The sequence below is a fragment of the Brachycentrus maculatus genome, unplaced genomic scaffold, assembly GCF_059751285.1.
Source record: "Brachycentrus maculatus isolate JH-2025_06_01 unplaced genomic scaffold, ASM5975128v1 h1tg000049l, whole genome shotgun sequence".
Classification (NCBI taxonomy): domain Eukaryota; kingdom Metazoa; phylum Arthropoda; class Insecta; order Trichoptera; family Brachycentridae; genus Brachycentrus; species Brachycentrus maculatus.
Window position 1 is genome coordinate 794,202 of NW_028280803.1, and position 25,054 is coordinate 819,255.

The 25,054-nt window shown below is 32.4% G+C and overlaps 2 protein-coding genes across 2 annotated transcripts in view; one reads left to right on the plus strand and one right to left on the minus strand.

Annotated features, from left to right (window-relative positions):
* LOC148312159 (semaphorin-2A-like) overlaps positions 1-25,054 on the minus strand; it is a 425,950-nt gene that overhangs the window by 139,252 nt on the left and 261,644 nt on the right. The gene's annotated exons all lie outside the window — the stretch shown is intronic.
* On the plus strand, positions 4,598-7,836 carry LOC148312161 (uncharacterized). Its single transcript, XM_088277749.1, has 3 exons — positions 4,598-4,757; positions 5,469-5,885; positions 6,307-7,836. The coding sequence occupies exons 1-3, from the start codon at positions 4,679-4,681 to the stop codon at positions 6,540-6,542; spliced, it is 732 nt and encodes a 243-aa protein (XP_088133875.1). The 5' UTR covers positions 4,598-4,678; the 3' UTR covers positions 6,543-7,836.

The following is a 25,054-nucleotide window of genomic DNA, read 5'->3' on the forward strand; positions in this document are numbered from 1 at the left end:
CTAAGAGACGTTGATAACATTTTTTACTTTATTTATTCAGGAAATGTACAGCATTACATTTGTAAAAGTAAATAATAAAAATAGTAATATTAATAAAAAATAAAGCCAACTACACAATTCCACAATTTTCTTACCAAACATATTTTTTTAGGAGGAGCGCACGTAAAATGTTTTTAATTGAAGCATAAATTCAACTTTTAATTTTAACAATCTGTTTGTCAATCATGGGTAGAATGGTGAATGTTACAATGTTTAAAGTGATTACTTAAACGCAGCTATGACAGGTCGTAACCCCTGTTAATGCCCAGACTTCCATATTCTTCTTTATCTATGTTGAGATGTGAAAAATGATTACATACTAAATCCTGTAAATGCTCAGACTACCATATCCTTCTTCAACTACGTTGAATGATCAATACAAAATTTCTGAATCCTGATCTTAATCAAATAAAGTCACCGTGTCACACCCGCTCGCGCTAGGTTGAAGCTATTGGGGGATAATTGCATCACGAAATCGCTCACAAAACGGAGTCAAATGCACCAAATGTGAAAGAGGCGATTGCGAATCTGCACCCCTCACGTCTCGAGAAGCCATTACTTACTCGGCTAACATTATGGAAGCTATCAAGTTCAATCTGCCGGATTGATTTCTATGGATATTGGTAGCGGATCACAGCAAATAGTCTGGGCCCGAGCTCCAGAGATACGCAAACTGCCGGTATATTAAAATAAACCCGTCATTTTTTTAAGAGCCTATTTGTAGAAATTTCTTGCAAGGAAAATATGTACATTGGCGGGTTTATTGCTAAGAAGTAATATCTTTCAACCGATCAAAAATGTACTCATATGACACTGGGCAAAGTTTAAACCTCGTACAACCGTTTGAAATAAAAGGGCATGTACAAAAAGTATGAAACGAAAAAGGAAACATAAAATGTCCATGATATTAGCTTTATTTAATTGATAATTTTATGCCATTATTGTTTAAACATGATTTCGGGCATATGAATGCCACGGCTGGTGAAGCGCAATCATGAAGTCCAATTTTCAACAACTTTATACAGCAAATTTGGGCCGTATATTCTGCAGCAACATGACAAATATTGACTTCCACATTCTCCAACGTCTCTGGTTTATCAGCATAGACTAGTGACTTCACATACCCGAAGAAAGTAATCTAATGATGTGAGATTACATGTGCAGGCCAGTTTACAGGTCCATTACATGAAATTATGCGCTCACTAAATGTTTTAAGTTGTTGATAGTTGATAATTGTTTTGTAGTCAGTAAGTTTTGCCATTTCACCATGGATTCAATGAATGACCATTATGCGCGTCGTAGGTTCGGATATGGGCTGAAAACAATATTCAGCTTGAACCTCTTTTTTCAACGCAATATTATGTTTACCGATGAGGCACATTTTTGGTTAAATGGCTATGATATGCTTTATGGGCAGATGTAATCATTGGTCCATATTTTTTGAAAGACGATGCCGGCCAGAGTGTAACGTATACGGAGAGCGCTACAGAATCATGATTACTGATTTTGTTTGTACCTCAGTTGAATGGCGTAGATGTGACTGCTCTGTGGTTTCAACAAGATGGCGCAATATGCCACAGGGCGGGTGCCACCATCAATTTATTGCGGGAAATTTGAATTTGTATACTTCTAAAATAACACACTCCCTTATATCTGTACAGATTGCAATAATGTATGACGTATTGTAATTGGGTATGTATGAGGAGATGCATGAACGTGGAAGAGGCGAAGAATGTTTGCAAGGACAGAGTGGTGTGGCGCTCTATTCTCTCTGCCTACCCCTGCGGGGAAGCGGCGTGATGGTTAGTTAGTTAGTTAGTTTAGATTGAAATAATGACCAAAATTTAATTTAAATATCCAATAAAAACCTTAACATTCATATTCCTCTTCTTCAGAGGTCAAAATTAAGAAATAGCTCCTAAGTGGAGAAACCATGTGACCAACGATTTCGATTTACCAAAAACGTTGTACAAAATTTTCTGTTTTACTTCAGTTTTGTGTACTATGTAGTATGCTGTCGTTAGGCCACCCCTGACGCACGAACGCGGGAGCTGTTGTCGGGTTAAGACTATTGTACGGGTATATCGGGGGATGTTTTTCAATTTTGTATCTGCTACCGTTCATTGTTAATGTTCGTAAAGGAGAATTGCCCTGCTTAATTTATTGATAAAGTTTTATTGAAAAATATACGTTCGCAACATTTGCCGAAAAGTTTTAATTAATGTTCGAATCCGATACGCGTTTTTTTGTAAGTATATATGTATGTATAATAAAAACGTATACAGTGGAACCTCTCATAATGAGCTTTATTCATTATAGAATCTTACTCGTTAAGCGAAACATATTTTGTTTTAACTGCCGCTGAAGTCCTGGCTTACAAGTGAATGTCGTGATAAAGGGGCATATCCTTTCTCTGTAACTCGATATGCGAAATGTCACTCGTTAAGGCAGCAACCTTTTCACCTTCTTTTTGATCGTTATCTGAATTACTCGTTATGAGGGGTTCCACTCTAATTGTAACAAGTACTGACTTCAAAACAACATCGTAACTATTATACATATATTTAATCAGCGTTAAGGAATTGCAAAAACTTTATTTATTTCTTTTTCTTCTTCTTTAAACCCTTATCCGCGCCCGATGGTGCATAGGGCACTGCATCATAAAAACGCAGTGTTATTTTGATCGTTGACACATGAAGAAAAAGTGATCAGCCCTCCACTTCAGGTACCGTCCAGGTTGAAAAATCCCATACATTTATTTGACTCCTCTCCTGGGATTTGGATTATCTGCTTAACATGTGTACACATGTGTGTACTACAATATTTAAGATGCAGGCGCTGGTGTCGAAGGTGTACAAGTAAATTAATTTGGATGTCAAACCTGAATCGGATAAATCTTGAAGAAGTGAACTTATCACCAATGGTTTCAATAAATCAAATGTGTTACCTGTAACAAAGAAAAAAAAACAAGTTATTTTCCAATTATGTAATTATAAATTCTTTATAGAATTTTGAACAAGTATTTGGATGCACTCAAAATATTTAATAAAGGGTTTTTTTAATTATTTACAAAAATATTTCAATTTCTTACTTTTTCTGTGAGCCAAAGCTGCACATTATTAAAAATATGTATCAAATTGTGGTAAAGTGGGTTTGAGCCCAGAAACTCTGACTCTGCGACACTAATCACGTGGCCACAGCCCGAGATATTCGAACAATAAAGCCGCTTGTGTACTACACGGAATTTTACCGTCCGGCAGTCCGGTGTTGATAAACGAAAGTGACTACGACAGTTAAGCGTGATCGAATTTAAGCGCAACGTGTTCACGGACCGATCAAGAGCACCAATACGAAGAAAGATGGACAAAAGTACAAGGCAATCCAAGCCAAACATCGTTTTAAATGCTAACTGACGTGCCGGATGGTAAAATTCCGTGTAATTCCGTGTAGTGCACAAACGCCCTAAGAGCGCTTGTGTACTACACGGAATTTTACTGTCCGGACAATGGATGACTGGCTTGTGCACTTGTCCGTCTTTCTCCGGATCGTTGCGCTCGAACACGCTAAACTTACGACAGTTTATTTTAAATAAATGGACTGCCAGACAGTAAAATTATGTGTAGTGAACAAACGCCCTAACACAACCAATACAATTCGTATAAAATAATGAAGGTGACACTTTTCAAGATGTGGTGTCTGTTATGACGTAAGCTAACAACACGGTGTGACATGCTTCTCTGGTTTCATGTTTTCCCAGGAGATTATGAATATCCTGGAGAGTAGTCGCTAGAAGTGGCTGAGTTTCCCCCTCTCTTTAAAAGGATTCACCCCCTGTTCATCGCTTATCTTAGTCGGGTCACTTTACTGCCTGAAAGTACTACAAACCACCCCTAATACTTTATCCACCTGTCATAATCAGTAAATAAACATATACTCGTAACTTTTCTAAGACATATATGTAAAATATTGCATCTCAACATAGATGAAGAAGAATATGGAAGTCGTAAACCCTGTAAATACTCAGATTTCCATATTTGTCTTCATCTATATTGAGGTGTAAAAATGTAAAACTAGCACCTAAACGGAGAAACACATTTATGGTTTGTTAACAAGTATTTGAACTCATGAAAAAAATTACATATAGGTATATATATATATATATATATATATATATATATATATATATATATATATATATATATATACATATATATATATATATATATATATACACGAGTGCGTATGTCCTATACCTTTTTGTTAGGTTATCAAATTTCAGAAGTACAGTAAACCCGTGGTTAGTGTCGCGGACTATTAAGTCAGAGTTTCTCGGTTCGAACCCACTCTACCACAATTTCATACATATTTCTAATAATGAGCAGCTCAGGCTCACAGAAATATTTGTGTAAATAATAAAAAAAAACACAAATATGTCTCTTTATAAAAATAATTAAGTAAAAATATTAATAATAATAAACCTGGTAAGGTACTAAAGTAGAAAAAATAATTGGTAAATTTCAAATGGAGAATTTTATTTCCATTGTTCGTAGCATTTCATCGAACATATTTCTACCGTCATTTTGATATTTCGTGTGCATGTAAATTTTGATAGAAGTAAATTTACATTTATTCCGCGATAATGTTTGGTTTTTTCGTCAAGTTGGTTGTTTCTGTTTTATGTGCCACTTTTATATATCCGTGTGAAGATTCTGAACCACGTAATAACACATTTTTATACGTACTATAATCGTATAAAGTATTTTTTTTTTCAACCATATCCGCTCCGTATGTGGAGGCTTTGGAGTCTACGATTGTCTCCAGGCTCTTCTGTCAGCCGCTAGCTCCTTTGCATCCTCCCAAGTCAGGTTCGCGTCCCGAAGTTCAGACGAGAACTGCCGACGAATCGTCAGCAGTGGTCGTCCTGGGCGGCGCTAACCTGATGCCTTGTAAAAGAGGCATGCTGGATCAAGTATAACGTGGATAATTTGTTATTTTACAATATTTTCAGTGTGTCCAAATACTTTATTTATAAAAATAAAAATATATATATTTTTTTAACATTTTGAGATCTTAACATAGATGAAAAAGAACATGGAAGTGTAACATTCATCATTCTACCCATGATTGACAACCACACTACTCAAATTTTTGAAACTCCTATATATAGTATATCATAAATCTCAAGACGGTATCATCATATGATTTATGATACATAAAGAAGTTCCAAAAAAAGTAGCCTGGCTTCAAATCATGGGTAGAATGGTGAATATTACAGGTGTATAAATTGATTGATTAAACCAGCCTATGATAGGTAGTCCGTAAGCCCTGTAAATACCCAGACTTCCATATTCTTCTTCATCAATGTTGAGATGTCAAAATGTCATGCATAATTTGTTTTAAAAATAAGAACTTTTTTTTGTATGTTACAGCACACAAAGTCGTTGCAACAAGGAAGCCAACAGTTTTAACTACAAAATCAACAACTGTTAAAACTACACCAACGACTACACCGACAACAACACCAACAACTACACCAACGACTACACCAACAACTACACCAACGACTACACCAACAACTACTCCAACAACTACACCAACAACGACTCCAACTACTATTCAAACTACTACTCCAACAACTACTCCAACTACTAAAGCAACAACGGTTAAAACAACAGCATACTCTCCTAGATGCAAGAAGAATGAAGAATACAAAATGTGTGGGTCATCATGTCCCAGTTCGTGTGGAAACCCACATCCAAAATGTACTGAAAAATGTGTCGCTGGATGCTTCTGTTTACGGGAAACCACACTTCATGAAGGAAATTGCATACCTTTGAATCATTGCCGTAAGATATCTGCTTAACACATATCGGTCACTCTTTTCAACAACGTTATATATCAAAAACCATAAATTTTCAGTTGTGCATGTTTTCGGAATGCCCAGAAAATGTACTATATCCCCGCAAAAGAGGTATATTTTTAACTTACTATTTACCCGCTACAGGGCAGAAATTGTTGGTTTTGCATTTTGAAGAATAGGTACTGTTTAATTTATTTTTAAATACACTAAATATTATTCAAATGGAGAATATTATTTATTTTTAATACTTATCTATTAATTATTTTTAATAATTTTTTTTTTATATTTTTAAACTTTAAAAACGATCTCCTGAAAAATCAAGTTTTTTTATAAATGACCTTGTTGAAAGGAGTGAGCGACATATGTACTTACTTGATTTTTTACTTGATTTTGAAATATGATTTTAGCCGAACCCCCACCATGCAAGGACCCCAACGCGAAGTACGACCATTGTGGATCTATGTGTCCACCAACTTGCAAGAACAGGAATCCTAGATGCTTGAAGGATTGTCACTCCGACTGTTTCTGCAACAAACCCTATCTACTCGACGAAAAGGGCGTGTGCGTATTGCCGTCCGAGTGCCCCAAGATAAACATGAACGTGGGTGTTACTGCCTTCGGAAATGACCCACTACAAGATTAGACATATCGTAGTCATACAGTAGAAAGTGACCAAGTGCATTTTGTACAAAAACGTGATCATTTACTATTTGATATCTTACTAGCTTAATATTGCCCTGAAAAACATCCCTAAGGATTTTAAACTTGGAAGTATAATATATAGACTTGGTTAAAATGACTGATGTTTATTTTGTTGCCAAACAAAATTAACTTAAATGGCCCTTTTGAACATTTTACGTTTTGGTAGTTGGTCACTTTCTCCTGTACGACTACGATATATGCATTTATAATACAATGACTCTCCTCAGTATTCAGATTTTATCTGCTTTTCGAATGCAATAAATTAGAAAATGCGTATATTATACAATAACTGTCCGCAGTATTTAGATTTAGTATGTTTTTCAAATCCAATAAATTTTAAAATGTATTTACTATACAATAACTGTTCTCAGTATTTAGATTTTAGTGCTTTTCAATTCTAATAAATTTGAAAATGCGTTTATTATACAATAACTGTTCTCAGTATATAGATTTTACGTACTATTCAAATCTAATAAATTTGAAAATGCGTTCATTATACAACTGTCAACTGTCCTCAGTATTTGGATTATACATGCTATCAAATTTAATTATGCATTTGTTATACAAGAACTGTCCTCAGTATTTGGGTTTTAAATGTTTTTTAAAGTGAAAAAAATTGATAATGCATTGATTATACAATGCATGTCCTCAGTATTTGGATTTTACATGCTTTTCAAAGTGTTAATTATGCATTTATTGTATAAACTGTCCTCAGTATTTGGATTTTACTCGCTTTTAAAATAATAAAATTTTTAATACGCATTAACTGCAATTATACAATAACTGTCTTCAGTGTTTAGATTTTATATGCTTTTCAAAGCGAAAAAAAAGAAAGCATTGTTTATACAATGATTGTATTAAGTATTTGTATTTAACATGCTTTTCAAATTGAAAAAAGTTGAAAATGCGTTTATTATACAATAACTGTCCTTAGAATTTCGATTTCATTTGCTTTTCAAAGTGAACAAATTTGAATTTGCATTAATTATACAATAAGTGTTGTTAGTGCTTAGATTTTACATACTTTCCGAAGTGAAAATGTTTTAAATGCATTAACTATACAATAATTGTACTTGGATTTAACATGCTTTTCAAATTGAACAATTTGAAAATGTGTTTGTTATACAATAACTGTCCTTAGTATTTGGATTTGACGTATAAATATACTTTTTTTTCTCATTTATTTGTTATTATGTATTTATTTGTTAAAAAGTGAAATATACAAGAAAATTTGACATTGTTTGTTTTTGTAATGACTTAAAGGAACTTATCTGGTTCGATGTAGAACATAGGTTCTAGAAATAGCCCTGGGATACTCAGATATCCATTTTCTATAAAAAAAGAGAATAACGATACATGTTTCACATAAAATTGAGACACTTTTAAATTGAAAATCAAGCAAATCGTTTATATCCTTACAACATTTTGAGTGTGTCCAAATACTTGTTCACAAATCTGGATTATCTCCAATTATAGGAGTATTTTTCATATTATTTTTTGACAGTTGATCAAAGATGAAGAAGAATAATAATAATGAAGATATTTACTCGCGTTTCTCATGTGTGTGATTATAATCCAGGATTCGGACCTCACATACTAATAAAAGAGTTTCTGCCAAATAAAAAGTTTCTTTTCATCTCACCAATAGATGTCTATAGTGAAGTTCTAGTGATTCAAGAACAATGTTTCAAAATGGGTTCACATAAGTATATAGAACTTTCAAGAATTTGAGTTGTGTGGTTGTCAATAATGGGTAGGATTGGTGATTGTTACACGTGTGTAAAGTGATCACTTAAACCAGCCTATGACGGTCGTCAGCCCGTAAATGCCCAGACTTCCATATTCTTCTACATCTTTGATAAGATGTAAAAAAATAATATGAAAAATAACTCCTATAATTGGAGATAATCCAAATTTGTGAACAAGTATTTGGACACACTCAAAATGTTGTAAATAAATTAACTGGTCAAATTATAAGCTAAAATAATAATATGAAAATGATGTTTGCTGGCGTTTCTCATGTATGTGATTATAATCCAGGATTCGGATCTCATATACTAATATAAGAGTTTCTGCTCAGTAAAAGCTTCTTTTCATCTCACCTATAGATGTCTCTAGTAAAGTTCTTTGATTTTGAAGTTAATGCTCCATATTCTTATTCATATTTTATGAGATGTCAAAAAATAATATGAAAATATCTTTCTTTTTTTATGTATTAATTTTAAATCAAAAACAGATTTTTTGAGTCTACGAAGTTGTATTTTATTAACAAAAACACAAAAATTAATCTTGTGTCAATTGTTTCACCTGGTTATGGCATTTTTAAAGGAATGAAAATGCCATAAGAAACAATTGTCAAAATATTAGTTTTTATGTGTTTTTATTAATAAAATACAACTTAGTAGACTCAAAAAATCCGTGTTTGATTTGAAATTAATACATAAATTAAAATGGAGTTCTACAAATTAAACGCCAAATCATTAATAAATAATTTGTATCTTTCTTTGACATAAAAAACGCTTTTGTTATGACGTTTTTAATATATATCGCAACAACTTAGTAAAATCGATCACTCCTTTGAGGTAGTTGGTCCTAGACGTCATTGGTATTCCAACTGTATTCGCTTCCGGAGAAAGGACTTTATTTCACTGTAGACATAGAAATTCAACTCTTTTATAAAGGATCGCGTGTCATTCGATATCAAAGTGCCCTGCAAACAAATACTACATCCTGTATACATTCGCAACTCCCTCGGAGTACTCGAATCAAACCTCGCATTAACATAAAATGCCTCGTTCATAAACAATGTTTACGAAATGTTTTTGACATATTTATTACAAAACTCGACATTTAAACATTCGAGAATTTAAGAACCGAAAGTTTTCTATGTTTATAGATAACAAGCTGTATCTAATCACGCGTTGGTGTGCTTCAGTCTAGTACAATGGAAAAGAAATAAAAAACATGACAAAATTTATCTTCTTCTTCTGTGTGTGTCATGTCAAGTCCCTCTGACGTCACTTGAGAGTAAATTTCTTTGTCTTCGGCAGCTCTAAACAGCGCCAAAACGGCCCTAATTTAAGTCCAATCTAAAATTTATAATATGTTTATTTTAACTTTGAAAATATAATAATTCAATCGAAAACATTGAAAATGCCAAGTAACAAGAAGCACCCTATCCGCTTTAAGTAATGTTAAGTATTGCTTGAGTTAGTGTCAAGTTGAACAGATGGTGCTGCCATTGTATTAACATATTTTTTTCTGGAAAGCACGTTTTTACATGTCATTGACAAAAACAACAGTCATACGTGTGTACAGTATAAAAACATGCTCGTATTTGTGTGCAAAGTTGTGTTAAACTTTCAAAGAAATCGGTGGATAATTTTTGGAGATCTCATAATTTGAACAAACGAAAATTTACATCACATCGCACTGTACGCCCAACCCTATTGTAGACGACTCCCGGGCAGACCACCAAAGAGATGGGTCGATAGCTGGGAATCGACATCGCAGGAGGGTAATCCCTCTTAAAAACAGGCCACAAGGCCTACAACAACATGGAGAAGAAAATTAACATATACAATATATTTCGATGCCTTTAAAAATCTGAATTATTTTTTGTAAAATGTGAAATGGTTTTTTCGTTTTTGGGAAAAATAATATTTGTAAGTTGATGGCAATATGTAGATAAGTAATTAAACGATGACGTGTATAAATTTTTAATCAATTTTATATCATGGTGTTTTGCCATACGTATTTGCAATGTCATGCTCTTTGAAAGGAAGAAACCTAATATATTACAAATTTAGGGTCGAAAAATGTCAATGAATCATTTAATTTAATGAAATTTTGTTTACGAACGAGAAATTTGAAAAAAATATGTACCTGTATATAAAAAAAATACAACGGAATATAAATTTTCACATTACATTTTTTTTTAAATTCCCTAGTATCTGATAGAAAACAATATACTCGTATGTACTTAATACAATTTTTAAAAATTATGTTTTCAAAAAAAAATATCCTCCCAAAAAAGTAACTGCAGGTTTTCTCTCTAAAAAAAATATATGTGAAATAATTCAGGATGAATCTCACCTTTGTTCAAATAATTTAACCAATATATCATACAAGGCATACACCAGGAAGAGGAAGAAATAGAAAAAGTAGAAGAAGAAGAAGAAGTAGAAAAAGAAGAAGAATAAGAAAAAGAAGTACAATTAGAAAAATAACAAGAAGAAGAAGAAGAAATAGAAGAAGAAGAAGAAGAAGAAGAAGAAGTTTAAGAAGGAGTAGAAGAAGAAGAAGTAAAAGAAGAAGAAGAAGAAAAAGACAAAGAAGAAGAAGAAGTAGAAGAAGAAGTAGAAGAAGAAGAAGAAGCAGAAAAAGAAGATGAAGAAGCACAAGAAGAAGAAGAACAAGAAGTTGTTATTTGATTATACAGAGATAGTTTCCTAACAGTTCTGACGATCCTGATATAAAACGTCCACTTGGAAGTTTCTCCAGTCATTAGTGTAATGGGTTGGAAGAATACGAACTTATTTAAGGCTATATGTATAGTTTTTAAAGCATGAAAGACTGAATTTATAAAAGCATCGTGAATTACGACCTTTTCATGGCCTGACGGGGAGAGAGGGCCGGGGGGCGGGGGGGGAGATAATTATCGCAGGGGGGGGGGGGGAGCTTCATATATTCCACTGACCCAAATAATACACTAAACTTACACTAAACTGAAGGAAACCAATCTCGTTCTTGCGTTCTGGTAAATTGTACAGAGTCATGATAATTTTCAAACGGAGAGATAATTTTATTTTTATTTATTTATTTATTTCATACATTTCATAAAGATACATATTTTTTTTTACTATATGTATTACAGCTCTTTAGGCATGGCCTGTGTTGAGCCAAAATACTTTCATGTTAATACAATTTTATTTATTTATTATTTTTTGTTTTTTTAAAAAAAAATATTATTGGATTATATACATTACATACAATAGATACAATAATAATTTACAGTATAAAGGATTTACAATAAAATAATTACACCTGGACTTTAATAAATTCACTTTCTACCTTTTCCCTTCCAACGAGAAGCAACTATCGACGGACACTGTTCTTAAAGACACGATCACTACTGGAATTCTTAATAGTTATTCTTAGTTTTATCTTCACAACATTTTTTCATCTTCTTACCCTTATCCACACCCAATGGTGCATAGGGCACTGCATTTTATTTATGGAGTGTTATCTTGATTGTTACTTCCATGGAGGCAAGGTGATAAATCTTGCACTTCAGGGACTAGTCCAGGGTAATATTATATAAATACTTTTCATTGATCGATTCGACAGTCACTTTGTGGTAAAAATGCATCGAAACACTAGTCACAGTTTATTTTAGAAATAGTGGTATTTAGTAAATAAAATTTAATTTAATCTTCATTAATTTAAAAAAAACCTTGTTTGGACTTTTTTTCACACATTTGGCTGAGAGATCGCATGCAGTATAATTTCATCCTTCTTTTAGCAAATACACGAGTATACATACTACCATATATTAGAGTTGATTTTTTAATTTTAATTTTTTTATTATTGATTTGGCTGGATTAGGATTATTGATTTTTAGTTTTTAGAACTCCATACTATTTATGTATTAATTTTAAATCAAACACAGATTGTTTGAGTCTTCTAAATTCTATTTAATAGATTTATATTATCCACTGACACTTCGTGATGGAATTGCATTTTTAATTTATTATTAGATTAAAACCAATATTTTTAACTTTTCCACTTTTTTTATATTTGACCAGCGACCGGGTTACGTCGTTACCGACATCATCAGACATCATCACCAGTCTGATGATGTCGGTAACGACGAAACCCGGTCGCTGGTCAAATATAAAAAAAAGTGGAAAAGAAAAAAATATTGGTTTTAATCTAATAATAAATTAAATTCTATTTTACTAACAAAAACACATGAAATTTAATGTTGTGACAATTGTTTCTTCTTTCAAGCAAGGTGAAAAATTTGTCAAAATATTAATTTTTATGTGTTTTTGTTAATAAAATACAACTCAGTAGACTCAAAGAATCTGTGTTTGATTTAAAATTAATACAGAATTAGGATTGATTTCAGGACTCCATTGTGTACTGCCAGTTAAGCTTTCGTTTATACGGTATAAACGTGTATTTTGTTTTTTAAAAGTTTTTTCCTCACCAATATTATTCCAATACATACAGCTCGGGACAATTCGTTTGTATTCGTTTGGCCAATCCGTGACAATTTCCAAATCCCATCGAGTTCTATACGAGAGTAGGTGATGTGGCTAAGAGTTTTACCATATGAGTGTGTGATTATTTATTTACGTCAGTGCTGAAATAACGAAAGCTCGCCGGCCCAAAGTTTATGTTGTGAACTTTGCACGGGAGAGAAATATTTGATGGAAACGCTGAAAATAAATCGCGATACCCTTTCAGTCAGGATTTATGGATGGAATTCATCGATGACAGTATATTTATTTATTTATTAACATAGTAAATAAGACAATTTTTTGAGTGTGCCTCAATCTTTGTTTACAAATCTGGGTTTGTCCACTTAGGTTTGATACTTGTTATCAATTATATTAAAATAACTCAAAATCTAAAATTGATTTAATTAAAAAAAGTAGTGTTTATGAAATTTCGTGTGGAGATTGTGATAGAAAATATATTGGCCAAACTGCGAGAAATTTAAAGATTAGAATTAAAGAACATCATAGCGGTCTTGTTAGTAATTATTTTTCGGAATTTGCAAATCATATAATAGATACTAATCACTCATTTCACTCTCATAAATTAAAATTATGACACCTTGTTCCATATAAAGGCCAAATTATGAATTATCTTGAAAATTTAGAAATACAAAAAAACCTGAATTCTAATAATAATTTATTAAATAATATATTGTTTCATAATTCTTCGCCATTGCTTTCAATTTTTCCTTTGTTTGCAAACTCCGTTCCTTGACTAACCCCTTCCCCTTACTTTCCCCTCTCCTTATTTATAGAAAAAAATATATTTTATATTTTAGTTATTATACAGTCCTGAATGATGGAAGTTTAACTTCTGAAACATGTAGTCTATAATAAAACTCAAGTGGTAAAAAACGAAGTGTTTTCTTTAATTATTAATTATATTAAAGATGGGAAGAATCTTCCATACATACATTTTAACAGTACAGGGCATTATTTTTTTCAAATATTTTTAATTTCTACCGTCGCCTCATATTATATTTAACTAAGTATTATTTATTAACACTTATTTACATCAAATGTGTCGCATAATTTCAAAATCCGCCAGATTCATGTAAGTCGATTTTCCTAAAAAAATGCAAAATTCTCCGGTTAACATTTATGTTTCAAAGATTTGTCTATCTTTAGTATGAAATAGAGAATTTTCCCGTTTTTTTAGAATATTTTTCAGTATTAAAAAAAACACAAACCGATAATGACGCCATCTTATTTTTTTACCTATTCCCGCTCTCTGATTGGCCGATATGGGTCAGAAGGCAAGTTTAATGAATATAGGGGAATTTGAAATGCAACTTTGTTATTAAGTATTTTTGAGCAGGGATATCAAGTATATAAATATTTTAAGCAATAAAACCCACAATTGGGATTCCGATAGAGTATTTATTTTTAAATCTTATTAAATTGGATCTGGCGGGTTTTGAAAGTAGACGACACATATATATTCACATCTTTTTACATTATACAAAATATTCCTATTAAAATTCTTTCAGACTATTTTTATTACACATTCAGGCATCTCATCACATATTTCTTAACCCTCATACGAAATACAATTTTGCGATTTTTTTTAAATGGCTTATTTTAACATTATTTTTTATGAAGTAAGAATGAGTATAAATCACTTTATTTTATTTTGACCCTTCTGGGAATCGAACCTGAGACCTTCAACTATTTAGACCAAAAGGCGGTAACCACTATGTATACATATCCGAGTAAACAGTAAATTTGGCACCAAATTTGTCATCGACTTTTTGTCCTGTCTGAATTAACTAACTTAAGTAAGTATCACGCTGCTCTTCCGAAGAGGTAGGCAGAGAGAATAGAACGCAAGACCAATGTCTTTGAAAACAATCTTTGCCTCTTCCAGATTCATGCATCTCCTCATACATACCCGTTGATTATTTCGACACCTGACCTGACCATTTTCAAATATTTGAAATACTTAATTTTGACAAAATATTCTCGGTCTCCCTCTGTATACGATAATATCCTTATTTTTGTTCGATTCCTCAAACAAAGCAAGGCCCCTCCATATATCGGAATTAATAATGTAAAATGTAATCACTAGCTCCCCTCATCACGACTCTTGTCGTGTAACATGACGATGTACTAACTCCATTTTGTATCTTGGCTCAATGCCACGCTTTTTACCAAATTCAGACTTTTGCCATAATGCTGCCTTGTGAAGTTGGAAATTCGATCGCCATTTAAAAGAAAAATACAACCGGTTTTTTTTTCAGAAAATGGCATTTAATTTATGTTTTAATTGTTCGACCAAACACAATTTTTTTAAGTCTACCTAGTTGTATTTTGTTGTTAAAAAACACAGAAAAATTAATATTGTGACAATTGTTTCGCCTAGTTATGGCATTTTCTAACTAGGCGAAACAATTGTCACAATATGAATTTCATGTGTTTTTTTTACCAATAAAATACAACTTAGTAGACTCAAAAAATCTGTGTTTGATTAAACAATTAATACATAAATTAAAATGGAGTTCTACTAATTAAACGCCAAATAAAAAAATGAATGGCGTTTAATATAACCATACATTTTACCATACATAAAGAAGAAAATAAAGATCTGGGTATTTACAGGGCTTGCGATCTGTCATAGGCTGGTTAAGTCATCACTTTATGCACGAGTAACATCGATATACCCATGATTGATTTCTATTCACATATCTATTAACATTTGACATATCACTCACTCCTTTCAAGAACGTCATTAATCAAAAATCGTCTATTTTCAGTTGTGCATGTTTTCAGAATGCCCAGAAAATGTACCATATCCCAGCAAAAGCGGCATATTTTTAACTTAATATTTACCCGCTACAGGGCAGAAAGTGTTGTTTTTGCATTTTGAAGAAATGGTAGTGTTTTATTTTTATTTTTAATATACTTAATATATTTCAAATGGAGAAAAAACCTTCAGGTTTTACCTATAAATTTCTGTTGCACACTTAAAAGTTTAATAAGTGGCTTGATATTTATTTTTAAACATTGTATTATATTTTTAAACTTAAAAAACGTTCTCATGAAAAATCTAGTTTTTTGATTTACATATGACGTTCTTGAAAGGAGTGAGCGATATATATTGACAACCACACTTGTAAGATTTTTGGAACTCTTGTATTTATCATGAATCTCACGACACTCGTGTACAGTGATTAACCAGCCTATGACAGGTTCTAACCTCTGTAAATACCCATACATCTATATTTTTCTTTATCTTTGTTGAGATGTCGAAAATTCCCAAGGGGAGAAACCCAGATTTGTGAGCAAGTATTTGGACACGTTCAAAATGTTCTGAAATGCGTCTCATCTCAAATAAGTAATGTAATTATTTCTATCACATGTAAATATTTATTTTGATCGAATCAACGTAATAAAAAGCTTCAGAAATAATGTATTTATTTATTTATGTAGCTTTAGCGATAACTGTCACGTTTTATCATCCCTTACAGAGATAAAAGCAATGTTAAAATTTGGCGAGCTTATTCCGCTGAAATCCTGTAGCCATCAAACGATTCCGAAGATAAAGAATGAATAAAGTTTCACAAATGAGATTTACTCGCATTCCTTCGTTTTTTAGTATTTGTATTTTATAGCTGTCATTTATATAAAAAAAATATGCGTATGGGCATATCAAAGTTATCTTTATACGTATATTCATGAAGATATTTTGAATACACATACGTATCTACCCATGGAAGTTAAAATACCCATTTTATTGGGGAACCCAGTATGTCCATTTCATTTTATTTTCCACTTTGTTTCTCTTAAATATCATTTAAGAAGAAAAACATAGTATTTTATTTATTTATATATATCTTTCTTCTGAAGCTTTAGGTGAAGACTGCAAGCTTTTACGCTTCACTTTGCATACAAATTAAACAAAACACTTCTTCTTCTTTTTCTAGATCCTAAGGATCGATTTGTGCCTCCGCTTGTAGCTCTTGGGATATTGAATACCAGCTGTCTTTCCACCTTTTTGGAGGTCTGCCTGGAGGTCTGCGTCCTTCAGGGATTCCTTGAAGGGCGATACGTGCAAGTCTGTCATCTGACATTCTGTTTACATGATCATTCCAGTATCGCCTTCGTTGTCGTCCCCACCTCACGATATCTTGCGTGTTACACATGCTCCGGATGTTGGTATTTCTTACTCGGTCTCGCAATGTATTTCCGGTTATGGATCGGATAGTCTTCATCTCGGAGGTTCAAAATCGAGATTTTGTTCTAGAAGTATCTGCTCTTGCCTTAATCCCATAAGTGGCTATTGGTCGAACACATGTTTTGTATATTTTCATTTTACTTTATAAATAAAATACAATGAATGATATTAAATTGAGACAAAATATATTTCAAGAAATAGTAATGTACAAAAACATAAACTACGTGAAATTAAAGTAACATTAAAACATTACATACGAACAATTAAATAATATAAATAACTAAATATATATTTATTTATTTACACGTATATATGTATTTATTTACATATGCATACATTTATTTATACAAATGTATTCGCATACACATACACACACACACACACACGGACAAACACACACGCACACGCACACATACACCCCCCCCCCAACACACACACATAAGATAAGACAATTTCATTGGGGACTGAATTCACCGTGCTGTCGCTCTAAAAGTCTATTATTTTTTATTATCACTAATGATATGGAATACCCGAGAAATATTGTATTTAAATCAATTTTACCACGAAAATCATAAACTTTAATATTATGTACAAACTTTATTATTAACATAAGTAAACGTATCGCTCACTCCTTTCAATAACGTCATTTATTTAAAAACTTTATTTTTCAGAAGATCGTTTTTAAAGTTTAAGAATTTAATAAAATGCATACAAAATAAATATCAAGCCACTTATTGAACTTTTTACTTTGCAACAGATATTTTTAGGTAAAACCTTAAGGTTTTTTCTCCATTTGAAAAATATTAAGTATTTAAAAAAAAAAACAATTTAACAATACCTTTTCTTCAAAATGCAAAAACAACACTTTCTGCCCTGTAGCGGGTAAATATTAAGTTAAAAATATGCTGCTTTTGCTGGGATATGGTAAATTTTCTGGGCATTCTGAAAACATGTACAACTGAAATTTGTTGATTTTTTTATACATGACGTTGTTGAAAGGAGTGAGCGATATGCAGTATAAAAGGAATAAAGTTTTGTCATTAGTCTTGAATCTTTCACAAGTTTATTAAGCATAAGCAAGTAATTCTTGTAATTCCGTCTGACTTAGCGTACCTACCCTTAAGTCAGAGTCCGCCCTAATTAGCACACAAATTGATGACGTATTGAATAGGTTTAGTACGTGTATACAGCCTGCCATGCATCGTAGTGGCTAGTTTAAATATAAAATTAGCATACATAATCAGATATGGCCGCTGTATAGGTATGTGAATTAAGCTTAAACAGAAATGGTTACTGCGCACGCGAATGCGTCAGTTTACGTTTCTCAAATTAAAATGGACTTATTTATTGATTTTGCATTAACTTCAAAATCAAATAACTTCACTAGAGACATCTATAAGTGAAATGAAAAGAAGCTTTTTATTGATCAGAAACTCTTTTATTAGTATGTGAGGTCTGAATCCTGGATTATAATCACATACATGAGAAACGCCAGCAAATATCATTTTCATTTTATTATTTTAGCTTATAATTTGACCAGTTAATTTATTTACAACATTTTGAGTGTGTCCAAATACTTGTTCACAGATTTGGATTATCTCCAATTACAGGAGTTATTTTACACATTATTTTTTGACATCTCATCAAAGATGTAGAAGAATATGGAAGTCTGGGCATTTACGTCTGGGCTGACGACCGTCATAGGCTGGTTTAAGTGATCACTTTACACACGTGTAACATTCACTAATTCTACCCATTATTGACAACCACACTACTCAACTTCTTGGAAGTTCTATATATATGAACCAATTTTGAAACCTTGTTCTTGAATCACTAGAACTTCACTAGAGACATCTATTGGTGAGATGAAAAGAAGCTTTTTATCGATCAGAAATTCTTTTATTAGGTCGTCATCCCGGTATATGCCAAGACTTCCATATTCTTCTTCGTCTTTGATGAGATGTCAAAAAATAATATGGAAAATCACTCCTATATTTGGAGATAATCCAGATTTGTGAACAAGTGTTTGGAAACACTCAAAATGTTTTAAATATTAATTGTTTTATTTTCTTTTTGTTTTAGAAATAAGGGTCGACTGTTGCGTCAATTTTCATTTTCCTGGCAATGTGTCGACTGTGCTTTATTCGAATAACAATATATGTATTTAACTATTCCACGTAACTTTTAAGGTCAGTGACGCAATAAAGTATTTTATTATTTTGTTAATCAACCTAATGCGATGTTTTATACTTCATATAAATAAAACACCTTCCACCCTAGCAACATACCGCGTGTGTGCTGATAGCCTGAAATAAAATATGTATGATTTTTCGTCTTTCCATATATCGCTCACTCCTTTCAATAACGTCATAAATCAAAAATCGACAATTTTCATTTGTGCATGGTTTCGGAATGCCCAGAAAATGTACCATATCCCAGCAAAAGAGGCATATTTTTTAGTTGACATTTTCCCGCCTCAGGGCAGAAAATGTTGTTTTTGCATTTCGAAGAAAAAGTATTGTTTATTTTTTTATTTTATTTATTATATATTTTTCAAATGGAGAAAAAACATCCAAAATTTACCTAAAAAGATCTGTTGCACAGTAAAAAGTTTAATAAGTTGCTTGATATTTATTTTTAATACATTGTGTTATATTTTTAAACTTTAAAAACGTTCTCCTGAAAAATCAGGTTTTTTTTATTTATGACGTTCTGGAAAGGAGTGAGCCATATGTACTCGTATATTTACTTCCAACAATAAACCAGAAATATCAATTACTAAAAATAACGTTAAGAGAGAGTCAATGAGGTACAGTTAAGTTTCGGATATTGAAGTGTAACTGATTTATACGAATAACATATTATAGTGAATATGTACGAGGAGATGTACGAATGTGGAAGAGGCGAATATTGTTTGCAAAGATATATTGGTGTGGCGTTCTTTTCTCTCTGTCTACCAGTTAGTTAGCTTTAAATATTATCATACATTAAACGTTTTAATAACGATAGTAGATTGGCAATGCATATTAACAAAAACAAAACGCCTTATGGTCGCTTTACGATTTGCCGTAATTTTAATATATTATTTATTATTTATTTTATGTAATTTATTCGACATGTATTTTATTTGACCGGCAACCGGGTATCGCCATAACCGACATCATCAGACAGTTGTGAGGCTATAAAAAATTAAAACCATTGGTTTTCAACCCCTGCCTTGTTGTGTATATAACAAAGAAAATTCACATAGAAAAAATAACATACAGTATTTGTTATTTTACTATAAAAAAACTGATTGATTAAACTCCTCGCGATCTTGTTTTTCAATATTCCAACCTTTTTATGAGTACCTCTTTATGTAATTACCTCGCTATATGTAATCTATACTTCTTTGATATGTACAGTCCTGTAAAGTGTAAAGTATTCTCACGAAGGTGTAATAATGTATAAATAATGATATCAAACAATGAACCGGATCAATTCTCGACATCAAGTATATCATTCATACGAGTATTACAAAATGTATGAACATACTCGTATACGGCTGTCCAAATTTAAAACACAGTAAGGGGCATTTTTTTGTAGTCCGTTTTTTTTTAGCATTTATGGACTATGTAGAGTCTACTTAGTCCAAAAATGCAAAAAAAAACGTACTGCAAAAAAATGTCCCTTACTGTGTTTTAAATTTGGACAGCCCTATATCACCGGTGTAAAGGAGTATATGAGCGAGCCCTGTATGGGAAAAGTAGTCTCTAAATGCACGTGTGATGATGCGACACCTTATGATAGAGAAAATGAGGAAAGAAAGATGGGCCACATAACACATTATGAACAAACAATTAATAGTGAAAACTCATCTTCAAAAAAGCATCTTTATCTCCACTCAATTGGTACCAAGCTTGGACACAAAATGCCGAACCCTCTTCTAGTGGAACGGAAGGCTTGTTGACAACAGGCAACAGTCTGGCTTCTCCTGAGGAGTTTTACGTAGTTTTCTCCCAGCAAAGAATTATTTTCACATTGTTTTTTGAAAAAAATAATATGAAAATAACTCATGTAATTGGAGATAATCCAGATTTTATGAACAAGTATTTGGACACACTCCAAATATTGTGAATAAATTATCTGATCAAATTATAAGCTTAAATAATAAAAATGAAAATGGTATTTTCTGGCGTTTCTCATGTATGTGATTATAATCCAGGATATGGACCTCGCATACTTAATATGAGAGTTTCTGCTCATTAAAAAGCTTCTTTACATCTCTCCAATAGATGTCTCTAGTGAAGTTCTAGTGATTCAAGAACAAGGTTTCTAAATTGGCTCATATATATATAGACCTTCCAAGAATTTGAGTAGTGTGATTGTCGATAATGGGTAGAATTGGTGAATGTTACGACGTTATGTTATGACGGTCGTCAGCCCCGTAAATGCCCAGACTTCCATATTTTTCTTCATCATTGATGAGATGTCAAAAAATAATATGAAAATATCTTTTTTTTAAGTTAGAACACACAAAAAATCCACTTAATGATCTATAAATAAACCTTGTACATAATAACCAAAGTAAATAATACATGCAACTCTATTCTGAAAAAAAAACTCTTAATGTACTAAGCACGAGGGTTTATATTGAAAACGTCACGAATTTCACGTGTGGAAATAAATAATTTGAGTACGAGAATTTTCAACACGTTTCTTCTTCCGTGGAACCAAATGAGTTTCACGTCACACAGTTTAGGAATCGCTCCACTATAGGTGCAGCCGTTAGTTTGAGATTCTTATGTCGCGGTTTCAATTCGGCGCGATCGTTAACTCGGACGTCGTAAATCTGGGTGTAAAACCTGTCCGTGAGGCATGATGGCCTTTCCATAGCCTTGTGGGGGAGAAGTTAGTACCCACAAAGAATTGCGCACGTGACAAATGCGCGCAAGAGAATTGCGCTCAAGACAAATACACAAAAGACAAAAGCGCACAAGACAAATACTCAGAAGACAAATGCTGAAACAAAAAATGCGCCATATGAACAAATATAAACAGCGATAAAAAAACCCAACGATTCATGTTTTTAGGTTTCTCCTAATTTGCAAAATAATTCGGTTAGGATTTGGCATACATTTAAAAGGGACTCGGCTAAAATAAAGCTTACTCAAATCAACTATAGATACTGCTGCGAACTCGTACGTGACGAGACTTATGAATCATATCATACATATCGCTCACTACTTTCAAGAACGTTATAAATCAAAAATCGTCAATTTTCAGTTGTGCATGTTTTCGGAATGCTCAGAAAATGCACTATATCCCAGCAAAAGCCGCATATTTTTAGCATTTACCCGCTACAGGGCAGAAAATGTTCTTTTTGCATTTTGAAAAAAAGGTATTGTTTAATAATTTTTTTAAATATACTTAATATTTTTCAAATGGAGAAAAAACCTTTAGGTTTTACCAAAAGAGATCTGTTGCACAGTAAAAAGTTCAATAAGTGGCTTGGTATTTATTCTTAAAATATTGTATTATATTTTAAAACTTTAAAAGCGTTCTCCTGAAAAATCATTTTTTTTAATTTATGACGTTCTTGAAATGAGTGAGCAATATGTCACATCAATAAATTGAGTAACATGGTTGTTAGTCATACATAGAGTGGTGAATGTTACACGCTTATGAGGTAATCACTTACACCAGCTTATGATAGGTTGTAAGCCCTGTTAATTTGTTTTACTTTGCTTATGATTGACTACGCTGGCTGTTATCTTTGTGAAAATTTGTCGTGTGCGCAAATTTAATGGAGCGGTTATAATACAAAATTTGTGCAGGGCGTATTTTTCATTTACGGAATTGTCTATAAGTCTTTGTGGAACCCTTGCCCGAAAGGTCAATCCTGGACAGTGTACCGAAACACGTGTCACAATAGATTTTTAAGAAATATCACACTAACCAATAATTCTTACTTAGCGCATGATCGTCTACGCGGGCTAGTAAAATTGTGAGCATTTTGCGTGTGCGCAAATTTGATTTATCAGTTATAATATAGAATTTGTAGTGTGCGCAATTTTTATGGGCTCAGTTGTCTATGTGAAACCCCTGCCCGGCACGCCAATCTTGGACCAAATAAATTTAAACTTTTACGATTTCGAATAACGTAAATTAACGAATGCTTGCATTCACCGCACTAAGAGGTATGCGAGCCACGAAAAGCTTTATCGCCTTTTTTACATTGGCCGAGATTGTGTCGTTGACATTGTAGTATTCGCTAAAATTATTTCAATTTTCGTAATTGAATCGTAAAAAAGTATATTAGCGAAATACCCCTTTCGGCTAATGAACGTCGATTGTAACTTTTTTATGCGGCTAACGTAAATTAAAATGAGTAAAGCGTGATAAATATTCACATTTTTGCCATATCAATTTACGTGAAATAGAATATGAGTGTCTGGGCATTTACAGGGCTTATGACCCTTTTTTAAATATGGAAATGGATCATGTTACAGACGTGATGAATATCTAATTTAACAAACTTAACCTATAAATGATTGTAATAAACTCGTTTTGTGTTCATAACAGCCGATATATTCAATATTTTCATTCATCACTTACTTTTGGAAAATTCACCTTCGTAAAAACGTTGTTTTCGTAAGTTGGTATTGAATGACGTCACAAAAACGATGAACTTATTTCAATATTGGTGACAATGCTAAATTAATGAAGGCTCTATATTTTTTATGTCTATGGTACACCCTCCCACCCCCCTCGTTTATAGTATAACACAAATGGTAGTGTAGTGATAAACATGCAATCCACACTACTACTGTTATAGCTCTATAAAGTTGAGACATTTTGGGATACGCCGCATAACACACCCGATGACGTAAAATTTGATGACGTATAGCGGTGTTCGTTTTTCGTTTCATTCAAATATCTAAACTTTAAACCTTAATATCGCCCTTACTTCTCTACAAATTTAAATAAGAATGTTACCGATAGTATTGTACATTTTCATATTCATTTATTTGCGAATAATAACATCATTAAATTGATCCATTGCATTTAGTATTTACCTTTCTTATTATGTACAAGGTTTATAGATCATTAAGTGAAATTTTTGTTTCTCCTAACTAAGTTTAGATGTTTTTATTTAAATCTTTGTTGAGAACAGGAAGGATAATTTAGTGTGGACCAATCAGGAACTTCTCAATATTTATTCATTGCTGGTACCACGTAAAACTCTTCAGGAGAAACCGGACTGTTGACTGTCATCAACAGACCTTCCGTTCCACTAGAAGAGGGTTCGGTATTTTGTGTCCTAGGAAAAGCTTATGACCTATCTTAGGCTGTTTAATTGATCACTTCACATACGTGCAACAATCAGCATTTTACCCATGATTGAAATATATAACACATATACGAGTGTTACAAAACAAGTACATACTTGTACTGTTCCAATTACAATATTTTACTTTTCTTGAATGTTTTTCGCAGATACTTCGACACATTTTATAAACTTTATAAAATAGAACAACTTTGTTTTAACCACTTTTTATTGGTACACTTTATCCAACCGGTTTCGACAAGAACCTTGTCATCATCAGGGTTTATGTACTAAATTCTAAAACATTGAAATACTCAATATTATTTCAATGTATTAGAGTTCCCAACACAGATTCAAATAAAAACATATTTAATTAGCTAGAAGAAACAAAAATCCACTAAATGATCTATAAACCTTGTACATAATAAGCAAGGTAAATAATAAATGCAATTCCCATCTAAAAAAAAGGTATTAGAGTATTTCAATCTTTTAGAATTTAGTACATAAACCCTGATGATGACAAGGTTCTTGTCGAAACCGGTTAGATAAAGTGTACCAATAAAAAGTTGTTATGACAAAGTTGTTTTATTTTATAAGCAATATTTAACATTTGTAAAAATACTGGAATAGGGAAAACGAGGGAGGAAAAGGGGAAAGATCAAAGTTTAATTCAAAACAAATTG

Coding starts and splice junctions, on each gene's coding strand:
- LOC148312161 (XM_088277749.1), top strand. CDS start 4,679: ATGTTTGGTTTTTTCGTCAAGTTGGTTGTTTCTGTTTTATGTGCCACT. Junction 4,758..5,468: donor GTGTGAAGATTCTGAACCAC/GTAATAACACAT, acceptor TGTATGTTACAG/CACACAAAGTCGTTGCAACA. Junction 5,886..6,306: donor CATACCTTTGAATCATTGCC/GTAAGATATCTG, acceptor ATATGATTTTAG/CCGAACCCCCACCATGCAAG.